Source organism: Bos grunniens, chromosome 16 (assembly GCF_055505025.1).
Source record: "Bos grunniens cultivar Pamir isolate PY7600 chromosome 16, Bosgru_T2T1.0, whole genome shotgun sequence".
NCBI lineage: Eukaryota > Metazoa > Chordata > Mammalia > Artiodactyla > Bovidae > Bos > Bos grunniens.
This window is the reverse complement of record NC_141180.1, coordinates 450,785-465,969: the sequence shown is the minus strand read 5'-3', so window position 1 is coordinate 465,969 and position 15,185 is coordinate 450,785. Positions and strand designations below refer to the sequence as shown.

The 15,185-nt window shown below is 50.7% G+C and overlaps 1 protein-coding gene across 5 annotated transcripts in view; it reads right to left on the bottom strand.

Moving 5' to 3' along the window:
• IPO9 (importin 9) overlaps positions 1-12,171 on the bottom strand; it is a 39,534-nt gene extending 27,363 nt beyond the window's left edge. For 4 of the 5 annotated variants that reach the window (XM_086342982.1, XM_086342983.1, XM_086342985.1 and 1 more), the window contains exons 1-5: positions 11,991-12,171; positions 7,523-7,632; positions 2,142-2,203; positions 1,835-1,921; positions 938-1,139 (exon numbers count right to left, since the gene is read on the bottom strand). In XM_086342982.1, coding sequence (XP_086199108.1) covers positions 938-998 — 61 coding nt within the window. In that variant the 5' untranslated portion in view covers positions 999-1,139; positions 1,835-1,921; positions 2,142-2,203; positions 7,523-7,632; positions 11,991-12,171. The remainder of the gene's footprint in view (positions 1-937; positions 1,140-1,834; positions 1,922-2,141; positions 2,204-7,522; positions 7,633-11,990) is intronic. The other variant, XM_086342981.1, reaches the window with a different exon arrangement.
• Positions 12,172-15,185: the final 3,014 nt, after the last annotated feature.

Genomic DNA, 15,185 nt, shown 5'->3' with positions numbered 1-15,185 from the left:
TGGACTGTATCATTCCAGGCTTCCCTGTCCTTCACCACCTCCTGGAGCTTGCTCAAACTCAGTACTAGATGAACTTGTAAAATTGGGCCCCGATGCCAAGTTTAATAAAGCAAGAGCTGTAGAAACGCCGTTCCTAACTAGGTAAGAATACCTGTCAGGAGAGACGGCAGATCATGGAGAAGAAAAGATATGAAAACCTGTAAAGGAGAGGGGACCGTGCTTTCTGACACGTCAACATCCAGTGGCTAAGGTCCAGACAAGGACTCCCTGAAAGCAAAGCAGAGGCGGCGGGAGCAAGCAGGGCAGGATCTGCAGAGGCGGGGCTTCCGGCCGTGTCGGGGCTGGGGGTGCTGAGATCAGGCCTTTGAGGGACTGACAGAGCACCGTGCTTAGAAGAGCTCCTCACCAAACCTCTCGGGACCAAAAGCTCAAGTATCTCTCTCAACGGCTCACACCAAAGACTGCACATTTCCTAAGCTGGCCAAGCGAAGGTCCTGATTACATCGTGTGACTGTTTTTATCTTCTTTCCACATTCCCAGAAAAACTTGACTACTCTTATCTTTGCATTGAACTACGTAGAAAATACTATATAACGATGATGACAATCACAACAGCTACAATCTCTCGCAAACCTGTTGTCCTGGCATAGGACACCTCACCGAGACGAGCTCACCAAAGCCACCAGAAGCCCTTGCCAGGTGAACAGTACCCTCACCTGAACTTTACACACCAGGAAAACTCAGGTTCAAGAGATGAGCAGCTCGGGTCAAGGTACAGCCAGACCGTGAACTGCAGTCTGCACGCCGGACCGCCACGCGTGACCCTCTCCTGAGGGGGGAGGGTCCCTGACGTGGGAGGGCAGCGTGGAAGTGAGAGCCGGGAGGAGTGGGGGGCGCACGGGGTCCAGGGTCCGAGGCCAGGCTGCGGAGCCCGTACCTGTCAGCACCCGCATGGCACCGTGGACGGCGTTCACATCTCCGCTCACCAGCATCTCCATGAGCAGGTTGAAGAGCTGCGGCCAGGCCTCGGGCCAGTCCCAGTGTGCGATGGCCGACACCGCGTAGGCCACGCTGGAGCGCACCTTGCTTATGGACTCCCTCAGGCCGTTGGGCAACAGTTCCCGGATGACTATCTTTGCCTGGAGAGGAGAGAAGCCCGCCTGCATCTGACCGGGGTGAGAGAGCAGCAGGTCACTGCCCAGTTCATGTGCTGGAAAAGCAGCGTGGGGGGGACACTGCACACCTGTGCAGAGCCCCACACACACTGCACCCCGAGTCACCCATGGCTCCACACTCACACTGTCCACGACAGGAACCACCAGGCACATGCGGCCATTTAAAGTGATGAAAACTAAATGAAATTAAAAATTGAGCTTGTCAGCCGCCTGAGCCCCATCTGAAGCGCTTGGCACCACGCACGGAGAGCAGCTGTCCCAGACGGCACAGGCACGGAACACTCCCACTGTGGCAAGTTCCAAAGGACCTCAGACCTTGAAATGTCATAGGGCCCCAGGACGGCTGCACAGCACTGGACCAGGGAGGAACGCTACCTCATGCAACCCGCAAACAATTCCCTGAAGCTGGAATTTTATTAGATATTTAGGAAACTGAACCTCAAAAGTTATACTTTTAGAACGTTTTATAGCTAGTAAAAGGCGGGCTGGAATGTGAACAAGGTCCGCCTGGCACTCGAGCTCTCTCATCTGCAGCATGTTGCCCAGAATGGCAGCCGCCAATCACTCCATCCCCTTCTGCCCGGCCTCGTGACAGCCCCAGCCTCCTACGATGGCCCCTCAAACCTCCACAGCGAGACAAGTCAAGTGCCTCTCCTCACCCTTTCTGTGGTCTCAGGAGGCCTGAACTTCTCCGACTGGGCACACCAGTGAGTCTCCACATACTGTTTCAGGATGACTGATGCCAGCTGTGAAGGAAACAAGCCAGGTGGGAAAGCAAGGAAAGCCTTTCTTCACACACACACCTATACACAGGGCCTGACACACCCATCTGAAGCCTGTCCAGATCTGGTGCAAAACTCTAAGTTATTCATAAATTGGCCTTACCCTTTCACTTTCCCATAAAAAAGTTTTACCACCAAGTAGAGAGAACTTATTTATAAACAGGGCGAGTCAGTCTTGACTTACCTGACGGATCGCCAGTGCCCCCTGGGGATCGACAGTCAACTCTGCCAGGTGGACACCGAATTCTGGAAGAGAAAATTCCACTGTGAGTCTAAGAACACCCAGGAAAGCCATGGCGGTTCACTGAGCTCTAACCCTGATGCCAACAAGAAAGATCTCAGAGTCTGATTCGGTGTCTCCAAAGGTGCTGGTGACCGCTCAGACCAACTTCTCTAGGAAAGACGAGCGGGGAGCCTGCAGCGTGGGCTGCTTGCCGTGGGCAGTCCCAGCACCTCTCACTTCCCCTGTCACTGCGCCCTGTCTTGCCCTTCAAGGTGGCAATAAACGCAGTGTCTAATAGAAAACTGGTGCTACCTAACCCCAAAGAAAACTTAAAAGCTGAGACTTCAGGAGTTGCCCAGATCTACGCCATCAGGTAAGAGATGATTAAGTCTAAGAAAATAGGGTCTTAACAGGCTTAGTCCTAAAAACACAACCGTTACAAGCCAACAGTTTCTAATAAGCAATGTAAGTGGTAATTTCAAAATGCATACTGGGGGCTTCCCTGGTGGTACTGTGGGTAAGAACCCTCCTCTCCACACAGGGGACATGGTCTGGATCCCTGGTCTAGAAGACCCCACGTGCCATGGGGCAGTGAAGCCCGTGCTCCCTGAGAGACGCCACTGCAACGAGAAGCTCGAGCACCACAACCAGGAAAGGCCGTGCAGCCACAGAGACCCAGCACGCGCGTGCATGTGCGCGCGCACGCACACACACACACACACAAGCACATACGGGGAGGCAGCATGTACCACAACCAGGAAGACCATGCGGCCACGGAGACCCAGCACACACGCGCGCGCGCGCACACACATAAGCATATGGGGAGGCTGCCACGCTCACTCCCAAGTTAAAATTTAGATCCTTCAATGCAATCCCTGTCAAAATTCCAATGACTGTCCTGTAGAGACAGAAAAACCCATCCTAAATTTCATATGGAATCTCAAGGGATCCCAAATAGCCAAAACAATCTTGACAAAGACCACCTGAACTGGAGGAGCCACTCCCCACTTTCAGAACTTGCTACAAATCGACAACAATCAACAGTGTGGTGCTGGCACAGAGCCAGGCACACAGACCAGCAGGACAAACTGCCAACGCGCAAAGAGCGGTCTGCTCGACGACGGGCGCTGGGACAACTGGGACAGCCGCGTGCGGAGGGCTAACCTGAGCCTCAGCTCACACCACACACAAAAATTAACTCAAAACGGCTCAAGAACAGGTGGGATCTTAGCTCCCCAACCAGGGACTGAACACAGGCCCCCTGTCCTGGGAGCACAGAGTGTTAACCCATGGACCACCAGAGGAGTCTCCTTGTCTGAGAAAGTCTTAATTCTTCAGCTTTAAAGGTTAACTTAGCGGATAGAGAATTCTAGGTGGGTGATGTATTTTCTATGATCACGTTAAATACTTCACTCCACTCCTCTCCTGCTTGTATGGCTCCTGAAGAGCCGTCCAATGTAACTGTTAACTCTTGTTCCTCCACACATAAGGAACTCTTTTCCTCTGACTCCTTTTAAGATTGTCTCTTTCTCTTGGTTTTCTCCAGTTTGAATATGCTAGGCACAGCTGTATTTTAGTCTTGCTGGTCCTAACTTTTGTCAAATTAAAATTTTAAGGTAGTCAAATTTATCAATCTTTTGCTGCCTTTGGATTTTGGGCCATAGTTGAAAGCCTTTCTTTATGCCAAAGATAAAGAAAAGTTTTCCCATACGTCTTTCTACAATTTTTATGGTTTCTTTTTAAACATTTAGGTTCTGAATCCCTTTGCCGCTTACTTTTTGTATGGTGTGGGAATGGATCTAATTGCAACTGCTCCCCACGCAGCTGTCCCAGCTCCTTTACTGAAGGTCCGTCCTTACCGCCGTGTTTTGAGACGCCACCTTTACCAACACTAAGCTTGCAGGTGCTCGCGTCTATTTCTAGACTCGCTGCCTTATTCCGCAGTCCTACCTGCCTGTCTGTGCGCCAGTGCCGTGCTGCCTGTTTCGACTGTAGAGGCTGCAGGTGAGGTTTCAGCGTCTACTAGAACTAACCCCTCTTCCGTTTGCTGCTTTCGGTGTTTTGGGAGCTACTCCTTCCACGCTTACTTTTTGGTGACCTTCAGAATCAACCCGTCTCACTCGTCTAGAAGGCAGCGCTGTCCTATCGAAAGATAGCTCACCGTCCTATTCGTCCATGCCCGCTTTTAACCCTTTCAGGATGGCTAGCGCTGCCCCAGGAGTTTTCCGCATAGTTCCTGTTCATCTCACTCCTGGGCACTTATTCTTTTTGTCGCTATTGTAAACTCCTTAAAAAAAAAAACCAAATCACTATATCCTCTAGCCTTTTACTGTTTGTGTATGTGAAGGACACTGATTCTGTGTTTTAACTTTTTTGTATCTTTAATTTATGCTACCTTACTGGATTCTTACTCATTCTTATTACATTCTTATTTTAAGCTACAATTACTGATACAATCCTATGGCACTTAAGTCTCACTCAGGAAAGGAGAGTTCTTGCAAGACTAAAAAAGTTGCCACATTCTTTCTATAGCAGTTACTAAGTTATTAAGTCACAAGCAAACAGTTAAAATCTGCAGAACTACCTCTAAAGACACTGAAGTCCATTCTAATTCTTAGGGTTAATCTGGCTAGTTCAGTCTCTGTTAAGTTTCATAAAACGCATTTTTACTAGAATAAACAATAGGTCCCTACAACCCAAAGATATGGGAGTCAACTTTCCCAATGGACTAACATAGATGAGTCAGACTGCTTGGATACTGACCAAAGCTCAAGCTGAGTGGGAGAAAAACCCCTGAAGTGCACGTGTGACACCCACAGAAGGGGGAGAGGGGAAAGGCGCCTGTCAGGGACCCCACACGCCCTCTGACCTCAGATCCTCGGTGTGTAAACGGGCGCTAACCTGACGGCTCCAAGTCGGCCAAGAAGCTCGGGATTCTCTCCCCTGAACCCTGTCCGCCGATCCTGGTGAGCCTGTGTGAGGCCCTTCAGAACGTCTGTAACACACTCGAAAGTTACCTGGGACACACACTGTTTTCTTTTAAGGCATCATTTCAACAATGGTTGCACGGACCACTCTGATGCGGGTATTAATGTCCCCACCAAAAGTACAAGGTCTGGATCACCACAACAGGGACAAACAAGATCAAGATAAACAAAATCTTTAACCACAAGGTGTGAAAAAGAAAGATACTGAGGTATAAAATGGGGCATTTTTGAAAGGACTTGAAACTTGAGTGGAGACTATAAAGCTTAAGCCGGTCTGAATAATTACCTCCCAACTCAAGCACAGATAGAGGTGGAGCGCTCACACTGAGGCTCACAGAAGGGAGAAGGAACCAGGCCTTTCCCACCAGCCCACCCTGCACCCGTCGGAAAAGTCATTACTGCAGAAAGACCAGGCGAACTACACAGGGGCCCTTTCTCACCAACCCAAGAACTGCCAAGCCCACTCTTTTTAAAGAAGAGCTTTGTGTGAACACACGCTTTCCATCCAAGGCCATGAGGAGGTGGTAGTCTGGTGAGGGTCACAGTAATTGGGAGCTATTTACTCAAACATAATCTTTAAATTCATCTTGTCCTGGAACCTATCAAAGATCACACCCCAATTTCCACCAATCACCGTGCTTCACACATCGCTGAGATTGCAGTACAAGATGGTGAGAGCAAGAGACCACGAGAAGGTTAAGATCCACGTGGGGGCCCCAAAACCTACGTCAGCCAGGGGATTTGTACCTACAACCTGGTTCCACAGAGGATTTTGTCTGCAAGTTTATTTCCTCCACAGAAGAAAGAAGAGGCGTGAAAGTTCAAAAAGATGACTCTCTGCTCAAAAGCCTTAACGGAAATAAAAATCTTCAAAGAGTATCACCTAAGGACAAATCTTTAAAGTAGAATGGATAAACAGAATAGATTTTCTTCACCACAGGCTCCCAGAGTTTCAAGGACAGTGTCATGATCAACTTTGCTTTGGAAACCCCAAAAATTCAAAGACAAAGAGCTCATATGCATTAGGTTAAAGGGGGATATAAGAAGGAAGATAGCAATTTTATTTAACCTAATTTATTCTAGACTACAGGCTTCCCTAGTGGCTCAGACAGTAAAGCGTCTGTCTGCAATGCAGGAGACCCAGGTTTGATCCCTGGGTTGGGAAGATCCCATGGAGAAGGAAACGGCAGCCCACTCCAGTATTCTTGCCAGGAAAATCCCATGGACCATGGAGCCTATACACCCATTAGAAATATAGGCAATCTGTCACAATAGGAGTTTCATACTATAAGATTTAATTTTATTTTCAGTTAATCTTAATCTACTTAAAAAACCGTAAGTGTGACAAGGTATGACATTGGTGCTGTGCAGATGGAGAACTCTTACTCTATAAAAGTAACACACAGGATGAAACGCCACGAAAAAACCCGCAAGCTCTCTGACTTACTTTAAAACTTATCAATACCATTGCCTTATCTGCTGATGACTTCTGTGAAGTAGGAAAAACTCCTATTTACAGATATTCACTTAACAGAGATAATATAGTAGTTTTTGATGCACTGTAACTAAAGATATCCATTAAAAAAAAAGTATTTTTATTTTGCTGTGTGTTGGGGGATTTTCAGTTTTGCTGAAATTAACGTAATTTCTTCAAAAAGCATGAGAACACCTGAATAACTTACTCTGGGATGATTAAGGCAAGGAAAATACAAGAGACACAGACAGGCATAGTTCTCTTACTGCGTCTTGCTTGAAAAGGACAAATACAGATTAAAGTAAGATTCAATCTATGAACTTAAGCCGAAGAGGGACATTCTCAAGCGGGCTCTAAGAAGTCAGCTTTCTAAAGCCATTTTCCTTAAGAAATTGCATGTCTCTGGTTCCCTTTCCCAAGACGAGGAAGGACAGGCCTGTAAGCCTGGGTTCACACCAACTCCAAGAGGGGCTGGATTCACCTTTAACCCGACCCCACAAGGTGCCTCAAACCTCCTTTGGAGGAAACCTCTCGCTCTCTCCAAACCACCCTCTGGCCTTTCAGTCTCTGTTGCCCTCTCTGGTTTTCCCTGCTCCCCTTTCTTTCACTTCACCCCACTAGGCAAAAACAGGATCCTTCTACAACTTGGCTTAGAAGGGAAGCTCCAAGGACAGCATGGAGGAGAAAGGATAAGCTGAGAAATACAAGCTCCTGGTCTCAAGGGCCGACTGGAGACTTGAGCTGGACGGTCAGGAAAGCTCCTGTTCCAAGAACTGGGGACCAGCTTATCTGGGAAGGAGGGAGTCTCTGGGGAAGCCCCCTTTCTCACAGGACTGTCACAAAACCACAGCTGAAAGGAAAAAGAAAACTCCACCACTGGCCTTTTTCCGAGCGCGGCCGCCTTCCGCGGGGCTCAGTGCCCGCCACGCGCCCAGGAGTGCATCTGGATCCTGGAGGGGCTCCCTTCGCAGCTGACAGTGCTTACGCTACACTGCAAGAGAGCCAGAAAAGCGCTCGTGAGAACCAGGAAGCAGACCTCAGCCCGCAGGCGCCAGAGACGGAGTAACACAGATGGCTGGGCAACAGGAGATGCCAGGAAAAGCGCGCGAGAGAATCCCCCTCCCCAGCTCAACACAGCAGTGGTGGGAGGAAAGGAAAAAATGTGTTTTCTGTGACCTATCTGCTGGCAGCAAGACATAAAAAACTAAGTCAAGGCCAAATGTCTTCATTTCTAACAAGAAGAAATACCTAAAAGAAGAAAACCACCTAGGCTCTCACGTCATATAGCAAGTTTACCATCTGCCCCGCAGTGCAGGGGGCGTGCGCTCAGCCCCGGTCAGGGAACTAAGACCCCACACGCCACGCAGCCACTAAGCACGCGCTGCAGCCAAAGGTCCCCAACAACAACGCGAGGACCTGAGTGCTGTAACCGACCCGACACAGCAAAATGAGTAAGTGTCAAAAGGAAAGTCGGTACTATGCTGGCCTGGAGAATTAAAGCTTACGAATGAAAGCAACACATTCCAGCACTCAGGTGATGCTGCTCTCAGAGGAGAGGAGACAGAGAAGAAAAGAAGGAAACAACTGTGTTCTGAGACATAAAAACAGTCCGAGCATAAACACACCAAAAATGAAGAGCTGACACTCTTCAAAGTTACGATCGTGGTGTAAGTTGCGCGCGCGCGCACACACACACACAGAGTTCAAAAAGCTGAGTAGAGAACACCAGACTTTGATGTAAGTGACCTTCAATAGTTCACGAACTTTCCTTCTTTTAAATTACCATGTTTATAAGATGCGTGATATGATCCCACCTATTAAATAAAATGGAATTAGAAGAACACTTGAACAGATCAAAAAGACTAATTCCTACTTTACGGAGGCAGAACTAAATTCCTACAAACACTGTTGATAAAACACAAAATCGCAACCTTCCTAAGGAGACAAAGGGCACCAATCATCTGCTGGAATTGTACTGTGCAGCCCGGGACCCTCCAGACTCTGAAGTGCTAAGCGTCTCAGGCTGGCAGTGCCGTCTGAAGAGGGTGGCTCTATGTCCTCCACCCGTCAGCCCTGTTTACAGGCTGCACGACTCCAGAAGGCTTGCTGGGTTCCCTCAGGTGCCCAGTGACCGGGGAAGCAAGACAATCACTCCAGCACACCAGGCTGATGTGAACAGCCCGTCCTCATCCTTTCAAAGCTAACTCACTACACGAGTCAGGTGGATCTCTCAAACACACACACTTTTTTGGCTTAAGAGAACAGACTCCCATACTGGAAAATCTGGGAACTGGTGAGCGATGAGTTATTTCCTGGAAAATACCTGCTTGCTGGCTGAATGACCCAGATGTACCTTGGGTTCCAGCACCTCAATTTTCCACGATAACTGCTTCTTAAAATTTCTTCTATACCAGACTCTGCTCAGAGCATGACGACCTCTTATCTGTCTACTTAACATGGACTTTACAACTGACCTGTGTCTTCCCCCCCAAATTAAATGAGAGATTCTTCCACTTAATCTCCAAGACTCAGGGTCATCACTCGGCAGCCAAGGAAGGTAGCAGACTGTCTGTCAAAGAGAGCAGATGCCGGGACCAGCTCCCACGTGAGGCAGGAATAAGTGGCTCATAAAGACAGTGTCCTGCCACTTCACGGCAGATAGATGGGGAATCCGTGGCAACAGTGGCTGACTTTATTTTTCTGGGCTCCAAAATCACTGCAGAAGGTGATTGCAGCCATGAAATTAAAAGACACTTACTCCTTGGAAGGAAAGTTATGACCAACCTAGACAGCACATTAAAAAGCACAGACATTACTTTGTCAACAAAGGTCCGTCTAGTCAAGGCTATGGTTTTTCCAGTAGTTATGTATGGATGTGAGAGTTGGACTATAAAGAAAGCTGAGCGCAGAAGAATTGATGCTTTTGAACTGTGGTGTTGGGGAAGACTCTTGAGAGTCCCTTGGACAGCAAGGCGATCCAACCAGTCCATCCTAAAGGAGATCAGTGTTCATTGGAAGGACTGATGTTGAAGCTGAAACTGGGTGTTCATTGGAAGGACTGATGTTGAAGGTGAAACTCCAATCCTTTGGCCACCTGATGTGAAGAGCTGACTCATTGGAAAAGGCCCTGATGCTGGGAAAGATTGAGGGCAGGAGGAGAAGGGGATGACAGAGGATGAGATGGTTGGATGGCATCATCAACTCAATGGGTTTCGGTGGACTCCAGGAGTTGGTGAGGGACAGGGAGGCCTGGCGTGCTGCAGTCCAGGGGTCGCAAAGAGTCAGACACGGCTGAGTCACTGAACTGAACTGAAAGACAGTGTGGCTATTCAAGGGGTCTAGAAACAACCATGTCTGGTTGTCATCCAACCTTGGGCCTCATGGAACCAAAAAAGGATCAAAAGACCACAGATAATAATAGACAGCAACTCCCAGATTTCCCATTAACGCCCAAGTTTTAAGGAAGTGTATTTCCTAGGACCAGAGAGCAAGGTTTCTCCTACTAGTATAAAACTAGAGCAGGAAGCAACTCCAAAGGAGTGGAAAAGATTCATTCATTTGCAAGAACAGCTGCTCACCTTGGCCTGCAGGGTGTTCTAATGCTGGGAGCAAGGCCCTGCCCACTTCACCAGGCCAGACAGCTGGCTGAAGCCTGGCTGGGAAGCCACGTGCTCTGTTTTCATTAAAGAAGAAAGCAACCATGGAAAGGAAACGTGTGAGAAAGAGAATATGAGACAGAAGGTACTCTGCACCCAATGGCAAAACACAGCATGTCAAACACCAGGAGAGGAAGAGAGAGAAGCAAGGCACTGCTTCTGAGGGCAGGATCGCCACCCTCCCTCAGAAACAGGTTACTGAAAGGGATTTCTCTATAGTTTTTACTTAACAGGAATTAGAATATTTGAAAACCTAAATAACCTCCAAAGGGTCCAAAGTACTGCATTCAATTCCACAGACTCGACATAGCCCGGCACACTACATCCCACAGCTGCGTCTACGCCTTCCTACCGGGCCGCCAGCAGCACGAAGTCTCTTCACACCTCCAAGCACGTTCCCTAAGTTATGCGGGGGGTGTGTGTCAATCTATTCCCATCAGTGGCAGCAATCAAATGCAGAAATTCTGCCCTTCTGTTTAATTTTTCACTTTGGGATCCAAAAAGATGAAGTAAGAGAGCAGAACTGCAAGAAGATCTCAAGATGATGGCTGACTCTGCCTAGATGGGACCGTCTTGCTGGCTGTGGCGGAGAGGCCCAGAGCCCAGCTGCCGTGGGACAGCTCTAACAGGAGCCAGGCTCGCCTTCCCGAGGGGCATTGGGCACCCTGGTGCCACCCAGGGAGGGCACCACATCTGCAACATCACTCAAGTAGTAACCTAAATGTGACAAAGTTCCTCTGCTTCTTTCTCCTTCATACCCAAGGGAGGCAGAGGCATTAGTGTGAGTAAAGGAATTTCACCTAGTAGGCAGAGATGACTCCCGCAGATCAGTCTGCACACGGCTCTCAAAGAGCTTTCTCCTGCCTAGTGGTTGCTCCTCTTACAGGGTCTGACATTCACAAAACAATGACAGTTAAAACTGGGCCTTCAAAATGGTCCTCAACCCCCAAAATCCCAGATCTCATAACTTAGGTTTTCAAGAGCTTTCTCATGCTGTGGGAGAATACAAAATTAAATTTATGGGAGCTTTGTGTTAAATTATTAAAAAAAAAAACAAACACAAAACCCTCAGTCCATAGGAGGGCCAACTCCCATGGCCAATCTGAGAGGTTGTGGGGCCGTCCTGCTGAGCTCCGGGAGTCCGCAGGTTTGGAGTTTTGCCCACGAAGCCCCGACAGGCCAGCCGTGTTCCCGACAGAAAGCTCGAGCGGATTCCCCTCCTCGGGTTTCAGGATCCAACGCTCGTCGGAGCGTGGCTGCCCCGGGGCCTGCAGAAAGGCCCGCTCGGCAGAAGCTGGCGGACCACCTAAGACCAAAGGCTTGTCTCGTTCTCCATCACTCCCGAGCTCCCAGTAGAAGGAGGGGGACAAAGACACAAAGACAAAGGACGGCCGGCCCCTCCGAACAGCGCCGGCCGATCGGAAGACCGGCGGGGACGCGGCGGGGCGGGGAGGCGCCCGCACAGAGACCGACTCCCGGGGACGCGTGCGGAGGCCCCGCCAGGCCCCCGGCGGGCCGCGGCGGCCGGGAGCGCGCCCCCAGCCCCGAGCCCCGGGCTGCCCGGAGCCCTCCGCGTCGCCGCCCAGTCCGGCCCTCCAGGCCAGGCCTCCCCGGGCCCAGTCTCCGGCCGGGGCTCGGGCAGCGGCCAGCGCGGCCCAGACCCGCCGCCCTCACGGCGGCCCGCCTCACTCACCCTCCGTCACCTCCAGCACCTTAATCTGCTCCTCAGCGGCCGCCCGCACCTCCTGCACCGGGGACAGAATCCCGGTGAGCGTGTCCACCAGCGCCTCCTTCAGCCCCTGGGCCACCGGCCCCGGTAGTCCCGAGGCCGCGCCAGCCGCCGCCGCCGCCATCTTGCCCCGCGCCGCGCGCCCGCCCCGCGGCCCGACCCGCCGCCGCCGCCGCCGCCGGACGGCTCCCGCGCGCGGCCAATCCGCAAAGCCGCGCCTGCGTGCTGGCCGGCGGAAGCGCGGGGGCGGGGCCGCGGCCCGAGCCTCCGGAGACAGCGCCACCTGCCGCGGGGACGAGAACTGCACTGTCTCCACAGGAACCGGACCCGGTGGCGGAAGAGGGGCGGCCAGCTGCCAGTGCGCAGCGTCCGCTGGAACGCAGCCCTGACTTCCACAGGCACGGATTCCTCAGGTGTAAGACACCACGTCAGAAGAGGGCGGGATGAGGATCTGCGGACACGGCTTTAGGGAGAGGATCCGGATTAGCGCCTACTTCAAACCAACCTCTTTTGCCCCCAAACAAGCGAGTTTTCCTCTCTCAGACGGGAATCCAGAGGTCGGGGGAAAGACTCTGAAGCGACTGGCAGGAGTGCGTTGGTTTTTCAGGTGGGTGAGTCCAGCCTCAAGGACTGGGCCAGGAGAGACTGCCGTGGGAAAGGGCATTCCTTCCAGAGCAAGTGCTTATATGACTATATGAGAGTAAGCCCTATTAGTTGAGAAACTGTAACTTTTTTCCAAGGAAATTATGGCTGGACCTTAAAGAGGTGGAGGGATGAGTAGTTAATATGGCCCTCCCGGGCCAACCCGGGGCAAGTCTCAAGGTGTAGACACTCCTGAAGCCTGAAGGACTGCTGAGAGGGGTTAGCAGTGCAGGGCAGGGCGCTGGCTCCCTTCTTGGACCGGGAGGGTCAGAGCCAATGGGAACAGGCATTCGTTAGTAAGCGGTTCAGGTTAAGCCCCTTAAAGGAACCATGACTCAGTCCCAAGCAGCAAAGGAAACCAGCCATCAGTTCCTAGCCCAGTTCTAAGACTGCGGAGGCTACGTTGGCAGCAGGGAGAAGCCACCTCACCTGAGTATTCTTCCGAAAGAATGATTCCTTCATTACTTACATTGAGAAGAGCTCTAAACCCATTTGCCACCTCCTATTAGATGGCAGAACCCACTCCATCATTCTTGCCTGGAGAATCCCATGGACAGAGGAGCCTGGTGGGCTACAGTCCATGGGGTCGCAAAGAGGCAGACACGGCTTAGTGCCTAAACCACCACCATTAGAGGGCAGAGGTGGCTTGTGTCACGGGCACAACTTTGTAGGGGAAAGATGTCCATTTGGAGGCTGCAGTTCCCCAGTAAGAAAGAGGCTGTTCTTTCAGTGGCCAGGAAAAGCAGAATTCCATTAGAACAGACGTCCATTAGACGTCATGTCACTTTTACCCCCAGAAGAAAACTTAGGCAAGTCCGGAGAGGGGTCTGTTTTCGAACATCGTGGCAGTGGATGGAGAATGCCAGAGCCTCCATGTCTGCACTGGACGTTTCAGGCTCTGGTGAAGGACGTTGGTCCAGTATGCAGGCAGGACCCCGAGCCACCCCAGCCAAGGGGGCCGAGGGACTCCTGCTTAAGGACTGAGGAGCAGACATCTGGGCAGGTGGGTCTTAACTCTGGGTTTGGCAAATGACCTTCCCCATCAAGGCATGGACCAGAAGATAAATGAGACAAAAACCAGACAGAGGGAGCTAGAGAGAGCCAGCGGACAACACAGGAGATAACTTTATTGAAACGCAAATGGCATTGAACAGGTGACTTGCTGGGAGGAGACATGCCTGATGGACAGAGGACCCAGGTGAGAGGGCTTCTGGCAGTGAGGGAAGAAGGCCTCATCCGCTGGCCCCGGGATGGATTTAACTGTCAACTGACTTATTATTTAAGACAAATCACCCAGCTCTCTCATGATTGTTACCGCAATTATGTATAAATACAATGGCTCCCTTTCTCTACATCAGATATGAAAGGGGGTAGGTTGAAAGAGGGGAAGACCAATGATAAAAACTAAAATATGAAGACACACACATATCCTGGTTTGGGGGTTTGTGCCCAATAAATTAAAAAAAAAAAAAGTGTTGTAAAGATCCCTGCCCACCTTCCACCGGAGGATCGCCATGCATTTGAGAAACAAAGGCTCCATCACACAAACAGTGCTGTCTAAAACAGGGCAGGTGAGAAGGACAAGGAGAGGAACCCAGCAAGGGCTGGGATTCATTTGAGAAAAAGGTTGTTCTGTTAAAGAAACAAAAACAAGAACACTTAGGAAGCGGGAGACTCCTGCACAGCAGTGGTCTGGAGACCATCTGGGACAGGGAGCTCTTGCCTTCTCATCTGTGTCTTCAGTCTGGAGACATGGCAGGGATGCAGGGAGATCCGCAGATGAAGAACCCGGCGGGCCGTGGGGTGACTTCAGTGCAGGCTTCACGCCTTCCTCAGGCTCTCATCCTCCTCCAGGCACTTGGTCCCTGACCCCAGGAGGCCCAGTGCCAGATGGGTCTTTGTCCCCCACCCACAAGCGCTCTCACAGGGCAAATGGACTAACTAAACAAGGCCAGTTGTACACACATCTCCCCCATGGCCCCATCTGTGAGTTTGGGAAAATACGAAGCTCTTTTCAGTTAAAAAAAAAATTGTTTTAATCGGGGGAAAGATGGACGCCCCGAGGGCCCTCTGCTCATCTCTGAGAAGGCTCTCCTGTGGCCAGGCAGGACCAGGGGTGGGGCGGGCAGAAGGTTCTGGCAGGTGCCCTTTAGAACTGGGACAAGGGTGAGGGGTGCTGCCAGGACAAGCTTCGTGGAAATACAGATCAGACTTTTAAACTGCTCTCATCCCATCAGCAAAAAGAGGCCGAGTTGAGAAGTAGCACCCAGCAGTAGACACCTGGAGGAGGCTTCCCTCTGCGTCCCCTCAGGAAGCCCCCTGGAAATCTCAGAGCTGTGATATTTTTCCCTGGAGGTTGTGTTCTACGAGGAAATGCAAGCATTCCCCTAACTTCTGCCCCAAAGCACACACTCTTTCTGTTAAATAAAAGGAAAGACAGAATCATGCGGACACGTGAGAAGACCTTGAAACTAATGTTAAAGTCTGAATTTTACCCTAGAACCTTATTTGTGGTCC